Source organism: Falco biarmicus, chromosome 20 (assembly GCF_023638135.1).
Source record: "Falco biarmicus isolate bFalBia1 chromosome 20, bFalBia1.pri, whole genome shotgun sequence".
Classification (NCBI taxonomy): domain Eukaryota; kingdom Metazoa; phylum Chordata; class Aves; order Falconiformes; family Falconidae; genus Falco; species Falco biarmicus.
In genome coordinates, this window is record NC_079307.1 from 3291927 (window position 1) to 3307649 (window position 15723).

The window sequence follows — 15723 nt, forward strand, 5'->3', positions numbered from 1 at the left end:
AGTTGATCGTGTGTGACAACTGGCCCTGCAAGCCACTGCTTCCGAGAAGGGGGCACGAAAGGTCTGTAAATCCTCTCCCTGACCCAGCTGTAACTCCTCGGCGTTGGGTCTATTGTTTGCTCAGTGTCACCACAGCAGGCAGCTGCCCCTGCTGTAACTCAAGTGACAGAAGCGTTCTGGCAACAGGACAAAGAAGCAAGGCTAAGTTCTCCCCAGCCCCTTCTAATGTTCCAAGTGTCAGAACTCCCACCCAAAGGTGACTTTTGACCCCCAGTAATGCTCTTTATCCCACATGAAGCGTACCTGAGTCGGCTTTTGTTTCTGGCAACACGAGTCAACGTGTAGCGGTTAATGGTGTAGAAATAATCATGGTAGGGGACGTCGTGAGTTAGCACCTCTGCATCTATGACATAGCACTCGCTTTCTTGGCTGGCTTTGTACATTGTCTGCATAAAAGACAGCATGCAAGGCAACTATTAGTCTGGTTAGAATACAGCTTTGATAAGATTGGCACCTTCACTAGCACTTTAAAAACAGCTCTACCACAAACTGGAGATGACACCCACGCCCAAGCCCCATCTCTGCTCTTTTTCCATGAACAGCTCGCCTTTAAGGGAAGGCATTCTTGAGGAAATCAAGTGTTTCGCTCAGACGTTTCCCAAGGGCGTAATTCAAAAGGGCCATTCAGTTCCAGCAGCTCAACCTCAGCATTTATTATCAGAGAGGCAGCTACGTGCACTGCCACGTGAGGACCAGTTCTGTAGGACCTTTGCAAGTGGTACCTCTTCCCACTGAACTGATGCCTGGCTTGTCAGGGAGCAACTTCATCTAAAATCAGAGGTGACCCCACTTTGAGCAGAGGTCCTTTCTAGCGTGAATTATTCTGTGATTCTAAACACTGTAAAAACAGGTCATTTACTTCTTTTAAGCGCTTCTGATCTGCTGCTTTCTTTGCCCAGAACAAACCTCGCAAAGGGGACAGACACAGTTAACTGCAGAGCCATATGCAAAAGCATGGCTTTTCTTCCAGACTGCCTCCACTCACCTCCGCAGTGAGGACACAGCAAAGTGCGCCTCCGTGGTTGACCCCAAACTCAGAAGAAACGAGGCCACGTCCCTGCTTGCCTGAAAGCGTACTGTTCCTTTTGCCCATGACTCTGCTCTCCCCTTTCCCTTCTCTGACCCTCTCTGCAGAGTCTTTGCTTCTGAACAGCATGCTTTATCGCATCTTCACAAGGTACACCTTGCCATTGGGACTCTCCTCTCCCTCGCACGGCATGCTCAGACACCCCATCTTTTCTTGGCTCCTGTTTAGTATTCCCTCAAGTTAACCCTCAGTATTTACCTTCGGCCACTTGAACGTATCTCTGGACACGAAACGGAGGGTTTTCCTCCCTGTCTGGCTGCAGCCTGAGTAGATACAGCTGGCCTGGCTCTTCCCGGAGCATTGCAGATGCTCCCCCGTTTTTACCATTCTAAACACATCATCTGATTGCCCTCACCAGTAATACTAAAGCCTGGACATCTCTGTGCAGAGCTGTGAGAAGGACTGGCCAGACAGTATTCACAAGTAACATCCGCTGGACCGACTGCAGCTCAAAAACCCCCAGCACCGGTGACAAACATAGTTCTTAGAATCTGCTGGCTTGTTTACAAACTCATCTGGTTTTGCCAGAAAATTTATGGTCCTTTCCTTGCAATGCAATGCAGTGCAAGCGTAAAATTAGGCATACACATTTGCAGTGATACTGGGTAGCAAGTTAACACAAGAAAAATGTGTAAAGGAAATGGAGATGGAGGATGAAAACGTGTAAAGGAGCATGCCCAAAAGAAGAAAATAAATCACAGATCTGTTTCTACGAAGCATTACACCCCTGCTCCCTATCACATACCTGCGTCTCAGTGACAGTGGCAGTTTTGGGGGCCAGAGGGTTGGTGAGGGTAATGGTATACAAGATCACTCTGGTCTGATTGCCATTTTCTTCCTTCTTCCAGGGATGAAAGATAATATCTGAGGACAAAAAGATTCATTCAACTAACTGGAGAGCTATCTCGGGTCAGTTCCCTAGGGGAAAGGCTAACCCTATAACCAAGCTCAGGACAGGAGTTCCCCTTGGAGAGCTTGGCTGCAGAAGCATTAGAGCTCAACAGAGCGTGAAAGAAAGGTCTCCTGTAATAAATGGGGAAATTTTCTCCTCTTTCAAGTGCAAGGGAAGGGGGAGAGGCTGGGGATGTATCTCCTTCAGCAAAGCTACAGTTACAGGGAAAGGAGGACTACAGCACATCGAGGGACATTCTCTTTGCATCGTCAACTGCACAGTCTGTGCCAGTGTCCGGTGTGGAGCTAGAAGAGCTTTTTCTTCACACAGTTAAGCCCCAAAACCAGGATCAGGCTTTAGCTGATGTTAAAAAATAAGACAGTCTGCTTCTTCCATAACTTAGATCTGGCTCTTAGAAAACAAAACTAGACAGCCAAACAAGGCTGGTTCTACCTGCTTTTGATTACTGTTGGTGCAGGCTACGGCTGCCCCAAGATGTGCTCAGAATATTGCCCAGTCCCTCTGCCATCGGGCAAAGCTGCACCTCCAAGGCACGGTGCCAAGACCTTCCTTCTGGACAGGCCTCTCCACCTCGGCAGGGAACACGCCAGCAGCTTACCAGAGAACCGGCGCTGCTCCATGAAGTCCCTCTGGAACTGGGAGTCCGTGAAAAGCAAGTCGTACAGTTTGTCCACGCTGAAGTTGAACACTTCGTTCACATACTGACGGCCGTTCAGATCCTCGTAAAAGGCTTGGACTTCCCCTGTGGGGAAACAGGCCCACAAAGCCCAGCTGTGATCCTCCAAGCCAGTGTCACAGGCTGTGCTTTTGCGGTACTGGGACCAGCATGTTACTTGAAGAGGAACCCAAAGAAGGTATTTCTGAACCTTTTCCTCCACTGATCCCAGGATAACAGTGGGAATGTCAGAAGGGGTAATTAACTACATAGGTTACATTAGGGACATCCTTCCCAACACCCCACACATTCGCCCTTCTGTGGCCCAGGATGGGAATTCTTTGTATCTTCTGAACTCTTAGGGTCCAGAAAAGGGATTCAGTATTTGCCATTCCAGTCTCTCAACAAAGAGGACAGGAGAAGGCTGGAAATACCACCAATGGAACGGCCCTTCCCCGCATACCTTCATCATGGGTCTCTGATGAGTCACTGAGCTCAGTGGGAATGTCTTCGTTGTCATTGAAGTCTAGGGAAGGGGAGTTCACGGGGCCAATGATCTCTATCTTCTCTCCCATGATATTTGCAATGCCAAGGTCTTTTTCCACTGGACTCTCTGCCACTGCCTCCTCCTCTTCTGGTAGCACTCCATCAAACTGCAGCAAGGAAAGAGCATAGTGAGAGCAAGATCAGCACCTGGAAACTTGCAGTTATTTCTGAAAACTTTACAGCTGTGGGCCAATCTTCATACCTTTGGACATTTGGCCTCGACATGTCTGGAAATAAACTAATAGAGGGAGGAGGAAAGTTACCATACAGTGTTTTGTGCATATCAGATCACCTCCTCTCAAAGAACCACACCGGGCTCAAGCTTGGGACATACACACAGCTGTGTGTTTGCTCAGGCAAGTACACCAACAATCCCGGTTTTGCTCCCAAAAAAGTCCTACACAGCTAGGAAAATCTGAGGTTCTATCTAAAGAAGGTCTGCTCTGCCGTAATAGTGTGAGGGCACACACTGTTTCCAAGGGAATAACTAAAGGCAGAGAAAAAATCATAACCCTTTTAGCTCCAACACTGCAGTTCTTCTCATCTAAAACTATAGAAAGGAAAACGCACTTGCTGCTGAGAGTCCCAGTTTACTGGCTTTTAGGACAGGCACGCTTTGCTCACTTCTTCTTGGCCAAATGCCATGCTCACAGATATGGGTGGTTCGAGGACTGAGGTCAGCTGCAGTGGAAGAGGAGCTGCAGGGTAAGCAGTTACCTCCACTGTTCAAGGATCACCAGCTGGATCCCAGAGAAAAGGATTACTGCTCCCACTGCAGCAGAGGAAGACCACTTACCGAGGCTGGCGCTTCACTGCTTCCCGTAGATGTCAGTGTGCTGGCAGTGACAGATTTCTTTGGCAGCTGAGGGCTAGCTTCTGGCTTGGCCTCCATGCTGCTTTTTGAGGAGCTGTCGTTGACTTCATTCTCTTCCACGGGGATTTCTTCACAGTAGCTGAGACGCCACAGAGAACACAGGTTTTTATGTTTACCTCTCTCAGTACAGCTACAACTGGACACACAGAGCAAGTAAGAACACCTCTATGAAGTTTCCAGTCTGACCGGGAGCAGAAACGGCTCAGTGCAGGGAAGATCAGGCCCAAACTTTTGAAATATTTATACACATACTGACAAATATCAGCACTTTCTGACCATGAAACACGCTGACTGGCCTTGTGACTGGGATGCTTTGGCATCTACGAATTGCTCGTCTAGCTCAGCAAGTAGAGAGGCAGGCATTTCAGTCCGTACCGACTTCCATAAGGAAATGGTACCCTTTCAGCTTTTCAGACATTACACATTTAAAGGTAAATATTTGGCCAGAACCCAGAATCTCTCACCGGGGACAATCAGCAGTTTGAGGTATACAATGTATCAGGACTCCTGCTCTCCTGAGGCCATCTTTTCTTCATCACAGGCAGATTTTACTCCTTCTCACTCACTCACCCCATTGTGTTGAAGTCATCATCAGGAGGCACGTAGTCTTCATCGTCACTGGTCAGACCCAGCTCATTCCCATAACACTGGTGGACAAAGTGCCAGAGCTCCTTTGGACACAGAGGCTAAAAGAGGGAACAGAGAACAGTACATATTGTCACCTGAGAATAATGAAAGACAATGAATTTTTAGAACTACCATTATCAAGAGTATTCCTTGCCCTGAAAGCAGAAGCAAGAGATTCTGACACAGCCCCTGATGGGAGGTGAGAGCTTTCTGATGGGCTCACCTCTTCCAAATTCCAGGGATGCTACAAGGCGGCTTGTGTGTGACTGCCACGCGGGCCCAGCCGCATGCTGGCTAGGGGCTGCAGGCATACGTATCCTTGTATCGTTAGGCCAAGCTGGCTTAGAGATTGCCCCCGTCAAGCAGTAAGAGGCCCTTTCACCCAGTAAGCCTTCACTGTCAGCCCAGGTTCTGCCCTAAAATCTGACTTTGTTATTTTTTCATGCCATAATCTCACGTTACTTAAGGCTATCGCAAAGCAAACATGGGGCTACACCCGGAGCAGTACATGAAATGACATTTCCCGCTTACACAATGGTGTGCACATAATAACGTAAACCATAAACTTGCACTTCCCTCCACACGTATTTTCCCTGCCTCTTCTGCTGTGCCTCCATTTAATGTTTGCTGCTATACCAAACCCCAACACCTTATGAGGTTTTTTCCCCTCCAAGTTTAAGTTAAAGCTGCTTAAAGAATTATAGCTGCAGGGAAAACCAGCTAAAACAGCAACAAAGAAAAACATTTCCTGTTACCCTTTGAAATCAAAGAGTTTCTCACTAGACACTACTGTGAAAAGCTTGTATATCCTTCCAGTTAAAAAGAGAAAAGGAATTATCAAGACCATTCACAAAAGCCCAGCTTTTTAGGGATGCGGGTCAGTTGATCACCATATGACTGCATTCCGAGGATCTTAAGAAATGGGGTAGGAGAACTTGTGATTTCAATAAGTTGTACAGGGATGAAAGGGGATGGATTTTTACCCATAAGAAATTTATGGCTAATGACAAAGATTTCTTATAAATGAGGGAAAAGAAATCTAGCGAACATTTTCCAAGTTGCTGGCTTGATTCTTCCTGCAGTTACTGCATGGGATAAGGCAGGAAATTTTTAATCTAGCTACCAAAAGTAGCAATCAAAAACATGGGAAAAAACCTCTAATGAGAAACTTTTATCCAGAAAAATGTCTAACTCTTGTTTCACCTTCTTCCCACATGCACTGCAATCCACACATCACGAAAAGCAGACCAGTTTGTTTCTCCCTCTCACCTGCCAGGCACAGATCCTACACTTGGAAAAAAGCTCTGGAAGTGTTTTCTGTCTTTATCACTCTACGTCTCAGTTCTCGTTTGCTTTGACCTTGACACCAAGGGCACTGAATTTTGTTAGAAACTTCAAAAGGCTGATCAAATTACAGCATATGGCAGCAACACAAGCTGCCCAATGCAAAGCAATCCTTTTGCATACTAAATACTACTCCGATTTTCAGGACAGAGTATTCTGGGTGTGTGATTACTTAAAGCCTTCCAGTACGGTATGAACTCAAGCCAGATCATTTCAAAATGCTCGTAGTGCTGTAACATCAGTTCATGAGTCTTACTCTCGCAGGGAGGCCAGAAATACTCAATGGACTGTGGACACTCAGATCAAATATAGGGTATCTGGGGCCTCTGGTGCACATCCCTGCCTTATTTTAACATCCAACCTCCCGAGCCCTTCCCCAGTGCACCCCACACCCACCGTATCTCGTTTGGTTTGGGGATGCCCTGAACACAAGCTTTTTCTCTCCTATCTCGAATCAACTCTACACTTCTGCAGCAGAGACTTCCCAGAAGCTTCACCTGCACGGTGAGCTATTCCTGTTACATGTTGAACTGCTTTCTCCTGGGCTGTTTCACTGGAATTGGGGACCTCAAAAAAAGCTCCTTCCCGAGACACATGCTTCCACACCTCAGCAGAGGCAAAGTGGCACCTACTGTGCGTGTAAGACATGTCTGTACATCGACAGAAATCCAAGCGAAACAGAAGAATTGCACCTGCAGTTATGTACTTGCTCTACCTCAACACAGGTGCTTACCATCCCTACGTCATTTCATGCACATGCATTAGCCACAGGTATTATGGTTCTGCATATTTTCATCACCTCCCTTTCACCCCACCGCAACGCTGAGGTGCTGGTCTCTGTACCTTGTCAAGGAGAGCATTCTGCCAGAGTCTGAACATCATCATGTACGTCCTGTCTCGAGCCCCAAAGGAAGTAAAAAAGTGCTGAACAGGAAGAGATGGAGAGAAAAATCAGTTCAGAAAAGGCCCAAAAAAGGGAAGAAGCAGAAGAGACAAGCTGTTCGCATCATTTCCAGCTACAGTTCACAGAAACACTAAGCAAGCCACACAGCACAGCTGCTCAGTTCTTGGGCACAGGCTGAAGCTCACGGAAGCCTCGCAGAGAGGCCGAGTGTCTCAGGGAGCAAGTCTGAGCACAGAAACAGTCCCGTTAGAGATGTGCCACTGCGTCACCTGGATCTTCTGCCCAGCCCCCCACCTCACATCCGAGCTACGTGTGTTCCGGACTCAAGCCCAGGTTCCGCAGAAGCTCTGCACCCAGCCCTTCTCCCTTGGCGCTTCCTCCCGGGTAGCACAAGCAGTCAGTTTGGAAAAATCCCGCAACACATTCATATTCCCCGGCCCCTGACAGCCATAAGGGGTGGCCCCAAAGGTGGAGGCTTCAAGGATGGAGGTACCTTTTCAGTGTCAGTGCAAACTTGGATGGCATTAGGAATGAGCCGTGCTGTTTTTTCCTTGGTCATCGAGCAGATGTCCTTCAAGCGAACAGTCAGCTACAGTCAGAGCCATGCAGAAAGGGGAAGGCAGAAAAAGAACACGGGTAAAGAGAGACACCAATGAGAAAGACAATGGAGAGAGTGCTTTTAAAGCAACGTCAGCAAATATGCTGACATAAAACATGTGCTCAGCGTGGCGGTCTGACAGCCTTACCAGTGTCTCCCAACGGAAGATGTTGCTGTAAAAGCAGATCCAGTTTTCAGAGAGGTAGAGGCGGCCCTGCAGGAGAATGTCTCTTTGTAGCGCACATGAGTAATCTGTGGGTGAACAACAGATATCATTTAGGAGCACCAAAACCAGAAGACAGGACAGCCTAAAGGCGAGGATAAGCAGCAGCATCAAGAGGAGAAGCTACTCAACACAATCTTCCAGAAAGCCAAAGGCAGAGCCAGAAGGAACTGAGCCAACAGCCTCTGCTCTGTCCACTAGGTTCTGATTCCTCCCAAGGGCACGTCACAGACAATCTCTCTTACTGACTCATGATCTGCCTTAGTAGCTGGTCATTCTGTTGCACCCTACGTACTATTTTCCAGATTTTAATCTGTCTTTTCACCTTCTAGTGCCACTGTTCGTTTCTCTCACAGTTTAAGCATCCAAAACAATTTCTGTTCCTCTGCTAGGATGTGCATCTTTCAACAGTACAAGATACGGTGTGAGATCATCAGTTACATAAAATAAAAGAACAGATGCAATGCACTAGGCAATCACTAATCAGCTGCAAGGCCAAAGCCTAAGTGGATACGGGCAGGGCAGTCATGTGTGAATAGGGAGCACCAGGAATGTTAGGAAAAAGGGAAGCTCAGTGGTACTGACACGTGACCCTGACTAAATGAGGAAAAAACTCAAACACTAACACACTGTCAGGTTTGGGGGAGCACTGTGGAGGAAAACACGCTCCTCAAACCACAAGGGAACCGAGCCGTGGCCGATACAAATCAGCATTGCTCCCTGAAGCAAAATGAATGAAACCCATCAGAACTGGTGAGGAGGGTTTCCATCTGCACACAAGAATAACACAATGGGCTTGCTCCTTGGTGGCAACCTCTCTGAAGAAGAAAAAGCTGCATGTACATGTGCTGGATTTCCCCCCAAAACCATGGGCCAACATGAGAGGCACTGCAGCAAGGGGCTGACCTTACCTACGATGAGGCGCTCCGTGTCAGGAAGCTGTTTGAAGAGTTTCCTGAAATCTTCATTCCGTTGTTTGTATGTTGGACTCAACACCTGCAAATAACAGAGTGCCTGTTAAAGAGAGGGGCAGGCATGAGTACAGAGAACGGAGCAGGAAAATCGGAACACCTTGGTAAGGAGAAGGGGGATCAGATGCACTTACAAAGCATGAGGCTAGGAGCTCCCATCACAGCAGACACACAGATGGGAGAATTTGGGATTTAGTGCATCGAGTGAGAAGAAAAGGAGAACCTGACTTGGAAGAGCAAGTACAGAGAAGGGCTATACCCTTATCTGCGAGGCAGCAAAACAGAACTGCATGGAAGCTGCGGTGGCAGGAGAAATCTCTTTTCCTGTAATCCTAGACTGTACGAGGCATGACACATGCTCTGTTTGCAATGCATCAGTTGGCTGTCAGTCCCCAGCTCTCCCAGGAACCACACAGCAACTCCAGAAAACAGGCGCTTCAGTACAGCTGCAGCCCTGCCAGAGGAACTTGGATGATCGCTGTCACCAAGAGCTCAGGAATAACGCAGTCATCCCCGTTCCTCTCCCCATCAAGTGTTCTACCTGGCAGTCGGTGAACTCGCAACCACCCGCCGGTACGGTGAGAACACTTCTGTGGGGCTCAGACGAGGCTCTCGCAGGGATTCAGCCAGGTTCTGCACTTATTCTGCAGACACCTGGCCCCATGGAGGGCCTCAGAGAAAACGGTGCTGTTGGCTGGAGGGAGACCAGGAGCTGGCTCCTCTCTGGTGTTCACTGAACTTTAACGTGACTCTGTCCGTGTCAGACCACCTCCTACACACCATGCCCATGCTGACAGCTGCTCATAATAGCCAGAACATCGTTTGAAGGCAGAGCTGACAGACATACAGGCAGATGTAAACGCAGGCAGTCCGTATCTCCCACGTTAATCTATCACGTTCTTTCTCCCACAAACGCAGGAAAGGCAAAGCAACCTGGGGTACAGCCTCTTCCCACCCTATCTCCACCGCCACCCAACGACCCTCTCCTATCTCTTCCCGATGCGCAATACAAATCTCCCAACGCAGAAAGGGGGGCACACCTCAGATCCTTCCAGCAAGGGTCCCAAAAATCAAAGCGATTACAGCAGAAGGCAGCTTCTGTTTGAGAATGGTGTTGGTGGGGTCGCAGGGGTAGGAGGAATATGAAGTTTATTTAACATCAGCCATACAAAATTGTCATATTCTGTCAAATCAAAGAAGGAAACACAGACAACCCCCTGCCCCTCAAAAGTATTTCCTCTTCTTCACACCAATTTACCAAACTAGAAACAATTATTTTTTTTTAACATCAGCACTTCAGATATTTGCTCCCGTCTTGTGGGCCCAAAGGAAAGTATCTTACTTCTGAATAAAATCTGCTAACCAGCAGATGACAGAAATAAGGATTTTACTTACCAAACTTTTGCCTGAACATCTAGAAAAGATCTTGGTCAGAGACAGGCTCCAGCAAGAGCCCAAGCCCAAGATTTCCCAGGACAAGCTGACAAGATGGGAAAGGAGGAGGGAACAGAGATTATAATCAGCCCTGAGCTTTGGGTTCAATGCATTACAGCAGCCCAAGTCAGCTGAAACCTCAGTTTCCATGTGGAACGGCGCTCCCCTCCCTTCCCCGCAGTAAGGGATGTTCTGACCTGTCTAAAACTCGTGCTGCAACAGACCCTTCTGCTTAGCACCAGAACTTCTGTTAGTGACAAACAGTTCAATTTAGAGACACTCACAGCTGGAATTTCATCTGATCCATGGCTGACACATTCTTGCGATAAGTCGATGAGCCCCTCCAGGTCCCACCGCAGACAGGGCAGTTCTTGATCCAGTACAAGATTCCAGAGAGCCCCGCACTCCAGCAAGGAATCCATAGCGTTCCCTCAGCACTTGCACAGCTCCCAGTGTTCTCAAAGTTGGCTTTTCCTGTTCCTGCTGTCACTGCTTCTTGTTTAGATTCAACATCGACAGAGATACAGCAGTCTGCCAGGAGTTCACACGCCTTCCCCGACTTTCTTGCTCACATTCAGGTCACCTGCCCTAGCAGCTCTGTAGAGCTGAGAGAGGATTTGCCCTCCAGAGGACTTTGAAATAGTGGCTCATTAGGGTCAGTGTGCTGGCAGACAACCTGTGCGCTCCTCTGCCCCAGTCTCACCAGCTTCTTGCTGTGGGCATCCCTTACAGAAACACTGGAAAAGCACCGACAGCCCGAGCAGCCGCGAGCAGGTCTGTGCAAGGCATGTGCCACCCCCCAGCACCCAGGGGTGCCAGAGCTGGAACCGACACAGCTCCGACTGCCAGGACCCCAGCAGAGCAGCTGGAACTCACGGATCTAGCTGCAGTTTCCAGGACCGTAAACACTTCAGAGACTTCAACTTTTTTGTCCTCCCCCCTTTGAAACCAGAAAAGCAGTTATTCTTACTCCTTCAGTGTCTGCCTCAGGCTCTCCTCTCTAATCCCTCTCTGCTCCGAAAGGCAGCTTCAGCCCGTGTTGGTGTTTCTCATGGAAGGAGCCGGGGGGGGAAGATCCCAAAATGACTGGCACATGCTGCAAGTTACTGTAGCTGGGTAATTCTGTCGGCCAATGCCCTGCAGTAACCCAGCCTCAGCCCGGCCTCCCAGCAGATGTTTCCTGTAATGGAAAGTTGCTGGACAGAGTGTGCTGGGGGAGGCGCAAGGGGAGTAAGGAGAGACCAGTCGAAAGCATATAGCTGTGAGAAATCAGCCATGGGAGACCCACGCGGTTAGAAAGCTTCAGGGCTCCGCTACTCCGATTTGTATCGCCGAGCCCTCTCAAAAAGCATAGGTCTGTCCAGGTTTCATTCACTACCAGGTGACTTTGGCAATGGAAGGTGAGGGTCCTTCAGGCTCAAGCAAACAAACACCCTGCAGGCCCCAGCAAGGCTGCATGGAGCACTGGGATTCCCCGTCTCCCTCTGCCCTCCGTGCCCAGCCTCTCCATCCCGCTGCTCAAGTGCGGAAACGTGCAGGTAAACATCCACCCCACGACACCAGTGCTGCTCAGCCATGATGCCAAGTCTGTGGAAACGCGTATACTGAAGTAAAATGCTCGTCCTTCCTAACCAACTGGGCACACATCTCAGAACACCAAGCCGCCACCAACCAAGCCTTCACAAAGCAAATGCTTCACTCCTGGGCCCGTGGCTGCGGGTTGCCCAGTGACAGGGATGGCTGACAGCGAACTGGTGCACCACTACTGGTGCCTCACACTGGTGCTAAATGGCACACAGGTCCCCCCGGTTAGCCCTGTCAGAGGGAAGCAGTACATCCATCTGCCACCCCAAGATGAGGGAACAATAAACAAAGCTTCCATAGGTTGGGAAGGATAAAAAATTAGGATTAGACATCTGCGAGGTACCAGCACCGCTTTACTGAATGGCCCTCTTTGCTGGAAACTGCTTATGGGATTACTTCCAAAAAAAAAAAAAAAAAAAAAAAAATCCACCAGGATGCTTCTGTCTACACACCCACCCACCTCCCTTTGCAGAGATGAATGGCACAAGTGATCAGCAGAGCTAACCTGGAGGTGGAGGCAGCAAACATTAACTCTACTGCAAACAACCAGAGAGGAGACAGGATGGCACTGCAAAGGGTGGAGAGAGGAGGCTTGCAGGGGAGATGGAGAGAAAAGGGTGACTCCCTATGGTAAGATCTCCCTGTTAATACACAAACAAATCCTCCAACAGGACATTCAAAGCAACCATTGCTGGGAAATGGGACAGGACAGGGAAGTCTGACAACACAAGAACTGAGAAAGGCACCGTATCGTACAGGTCACAGAAAACAGGTGAGGAGGAGAGATGGCAAAAGGCAGAGAGAAAAGCGGGAAAGAAAATCTTATCCAACCTGCCCGACTGATGGGACTTGTTCTTAACCCTTTAGGGAAGATTTACATTGCTTCTGGACAGAACAGGAGAATTACTGGAAAAGAACAGTCCCTGCTTGTGTGGGAGAGTTTAGACCCCATGACAGCAGGACTGCTACGCTGATTAATGCCAGCAAAGAAACTGGCCACCTGTCGCACAGCATTTCTTCCAAACTCAGTCTGGTCTCTCGGGTTGTTTTTTTTTTTTCCTCCTGTGTTCTTTTTTTTTTTTCCCCTTCTCATTTTAAAAGTGAATGAACAGCAGAGGAAGAAGCTTCCAAGTAATCACTGGCCATTTGGAGTGGAAAGTGGATTTGAGTTCATCATCACATGAGCTTGCAGCAAAAGCTCACTCCTGATTTAGTGCCTCTACACCACAATAACCGTGGCACACCTGGTGATCCACCCATACACCTAAAATCATGGAAAATCAGAAGGGATGAAAAAATACCTGAAAGACAATGAGTTAACATTGCTCCACAAACAATTTGAAAAAATGGTTATTGGCACTTAAAAGATGATTGCACTGATTTACAGAGAAAAAGGCTGTTTGTTCAACACCGAACTCACTCATCATTGGGCTGGATTTTTGCAATAAAAGCTATTTACATGATTGCTGTTGCTGAGTCATACTCGGGCTGCCACCCATTGGAAAGCTGTGTCTGATGTTTTCCCTAAAATGATGCATAATTTCTCTCTCTTTGTCTTTACAGGGAACATTATACTCTTTCCAACAGCCAAGCCTCCCCCTCCACCCTGGTATCTACAAGGTCTCCAAGAGGGTTCTGCAAGGAAAAAAAAAAAAAAAAAAAAGACAGTACACCAAGCCCAGCAAAGGCTGATTTCTTACGGTGTTCAGTCTTGTGATCACTTGACATAGTTCTTAAGGAGCTCAAGCGCTGCTCGAACACCTCCAGAAATCAAGGCCCTTTGTGGCATCACAATCACCACAGATCCTCAGCCACCCTAACTCCTAGCACGCATGCTTTTTGCCCCAGGAAAACCCAGGGCTCTCTCCTTTACATGGCTACTTCCTTGGATTTCACTGGATTTATTTTTGAGACTTCCACCTCTTGCAAGCCACGCTGCACGCTGCCCAGCGCGCCTTCGCCGAGCTGCAGCTGCAGGGCTCCTACCCCACTCTGTGCAAGCCTCAGTGCAGGCAAGTGGGGAGAACTGCGCTCCTGTTGATTATTTCAGACTTACCAGGCCAGTAAATGTTTCTAATAGTATTTTAAAATGCCTGAAAGAGACCAGTTAGTGTCTTTTCACTGTAATTTTTTTTTCCTCAGTAACCACTCTGGGGCACATAGGTGGAGAGGGGGCGGTTCAGGTCAGGGAGAAGGCGTCACAAGAAAAAGATTCAAGCATGGTTGCAAAAGAGAAGGCAGGTGAAAGGAACGTGCACAGACAAAGCAAAGGAGTACAGAGCAGGGCAGACCCTGGGATATAATAGTAAAATGAAAACCTCATGGGCAGATATAAATCATGCCTCTTCCCTGGTGTCAACTGTGTGCTCCAACTTTTCAAGATCATCTCATTCTCTTTTCTGGGCGTACGCCCTGTAGATTCTCCTGACACCTGGTGTCTACCAGCACAGGGACTACAGGAGGCAATTTACAAAAGCTAGCCTCGCTATAGAGTGGCAGCTCAAAATGCTATGCAAAATTGGAGACATACACCCTAATTTATGAACAGTCACAGAAGCAGAAGGACCGACGGTCCAATTGAGAGAGAAGCAGGCAGAATAAAGCACGGCAGCCTTGCTAGGCTCAGCGCCTCAACGGCACGCTGACCTCCAGACGCAAAATCTGAGTGTCCCTCCATGCTTGGAAAAGGGCCCCAAAGCCCAGAGAGAGAGAGAGAAGAACAAAGGAATAGCTTTTATCCTTGGAAGCAAATTATCTCCAGTTTGTCTCTAATTTTAATGATGTCTTACTGGGTGACAAATTCCTTCTACCAACTTGTGGAGTTCCTGCCACCCTCGCAGCCAGCGTGACCTCCTCCTTCATGTCACCTGGGAAGTGATACACGAATTTCCCACATCACTAAGCACACCTGGTCTATAGATAAGATTACAGAGAAAGTCTGGTTTTGAGGTCTATTTTTTTTTAAATAGAATTTTTTACATTATTTTTAAAAAATAAACCAATTAACAATAGTCCGACCTGTGGACACAAAAGTCCAAAGCAGACACACGCAAACTGCACCCTGATGGCTAAGCAGATAGATGAGACCTAAACCAGAGCTGATCAACAAACTGACTTTTTACTCCATGAGAGTAACAGCTGTTCTAAACCAAAGTCTCCGCGTCTGCAGTTCCTCACTGAAGGCATGAAGAACACCCACCTCCAGGACCCAGTGATGGTCGGCCTTTCCACAACGAAGACATGACCACAAAGCAAACCCCGTAGGGTTGAGTATATTTACTCTCAAAATGGTGTTCCTTTCTAAACCTCACAGTGCGCCTGGACCAGTTTGCTTTTGTCCCGTGGAAAGCAAAGCAGAGAAAGCACACAAAGACCAAGAAAGGGCAGGTCTGCCAAACCAGTCCGTGACCTTGGTTCACCCCTTTTCTCCCATTCTCCATCTGGCAGGGATGTCAAACCCAAAAAGCACTGGTACGATCAAAAGGAAAACACACAAGGTAAGAGCAGGAGGCAGCATCTTAAGGAAAAAGTAGAGGAAAAAGGAATTCAGGAGAGGGAAAAGAAGGGTTCCAACTGGCAAAGAGGGATACAGGGCTACAAGGACAAAAAGACCAGTTAAAAGCAGCAAAAACTAAAATCAATTTAGAAAACCGACATTCTGACCACCGATGCTCTGGGGATCTTTGAGGACCATGTGCTCTTTTAAGGCAAGGGCTGTATTTTTGGTTTGTGGTCGTACAGTGCCTGGCACCTGGGGCTGTTGAACTGGCACAAAGAACAACGTGGAGGGTGTTTGCTCCGAGCGTACTGAAGTTAACATAAAACAAAAGTGAGGGAAAGTGAGTAAAAGCAGTTGTAAGGCTTTATGAAGGCAAAGCCTCCACAGATTCATTTCTAGAGCTG

General features: G+C 48.0%; 1 protein-coding gene across 13 annotated transcripts in view; it reads right to left on the reverse strand.

Annotated features, from left to right (window-relative positions):
- The window catches only part of GRAMD1B (GRAM domain containing 1B), a 141674-nt gene that overhangs the window by 14844 nt on the left and 111107 nt on the right, over nucleotides 1-15723 (reverse strand). For all 13 annotated transcript variants that reach the window (XM_056322721.1, XM_056322715.1, XM_056322717.1 and 10 more), the window contains 10 exons: nucleotides 8743-8827; nucleotides 7757-7860; nucleotides 7504-7599; nucleotides 6950-7030; nucleotides 4706-4821; nucleotides 4058-4214; nucleotides 3179-3368; nucleotides 2659-2802; nucleotides 1893-2011; nucleotides 304-446 (listed from right to left, as the gene is read on the reverse strand). In XM_056322721.1, the coding sequence (XP_056178696.1) occupies nucleotides 304-446; nucleotides 1893-2011; nucleotides 2659-2802; nucleotides 3179-3368; nucleotides 4058-4214; nucleotides 4706-4821; nucleotides 6950-7030; nucleotides 7504-7599; nucleotides 7757-7860; nucleotides 8743-8827 (1235 nt within the window). The remainder of the gene's footprint in view (nucleotides 1-303; nucleotides 447-1892; nucleotides 2012-2658; nucleotides 2803-3178; nucleotides 3369-4057; nucleotides 4215-4705; nucleotides 4822-6949; nucleotides 7031-7503; nucleotides 7600-7756; nucleotides 7861-8742; nucleotides 8828-15723) is intronic.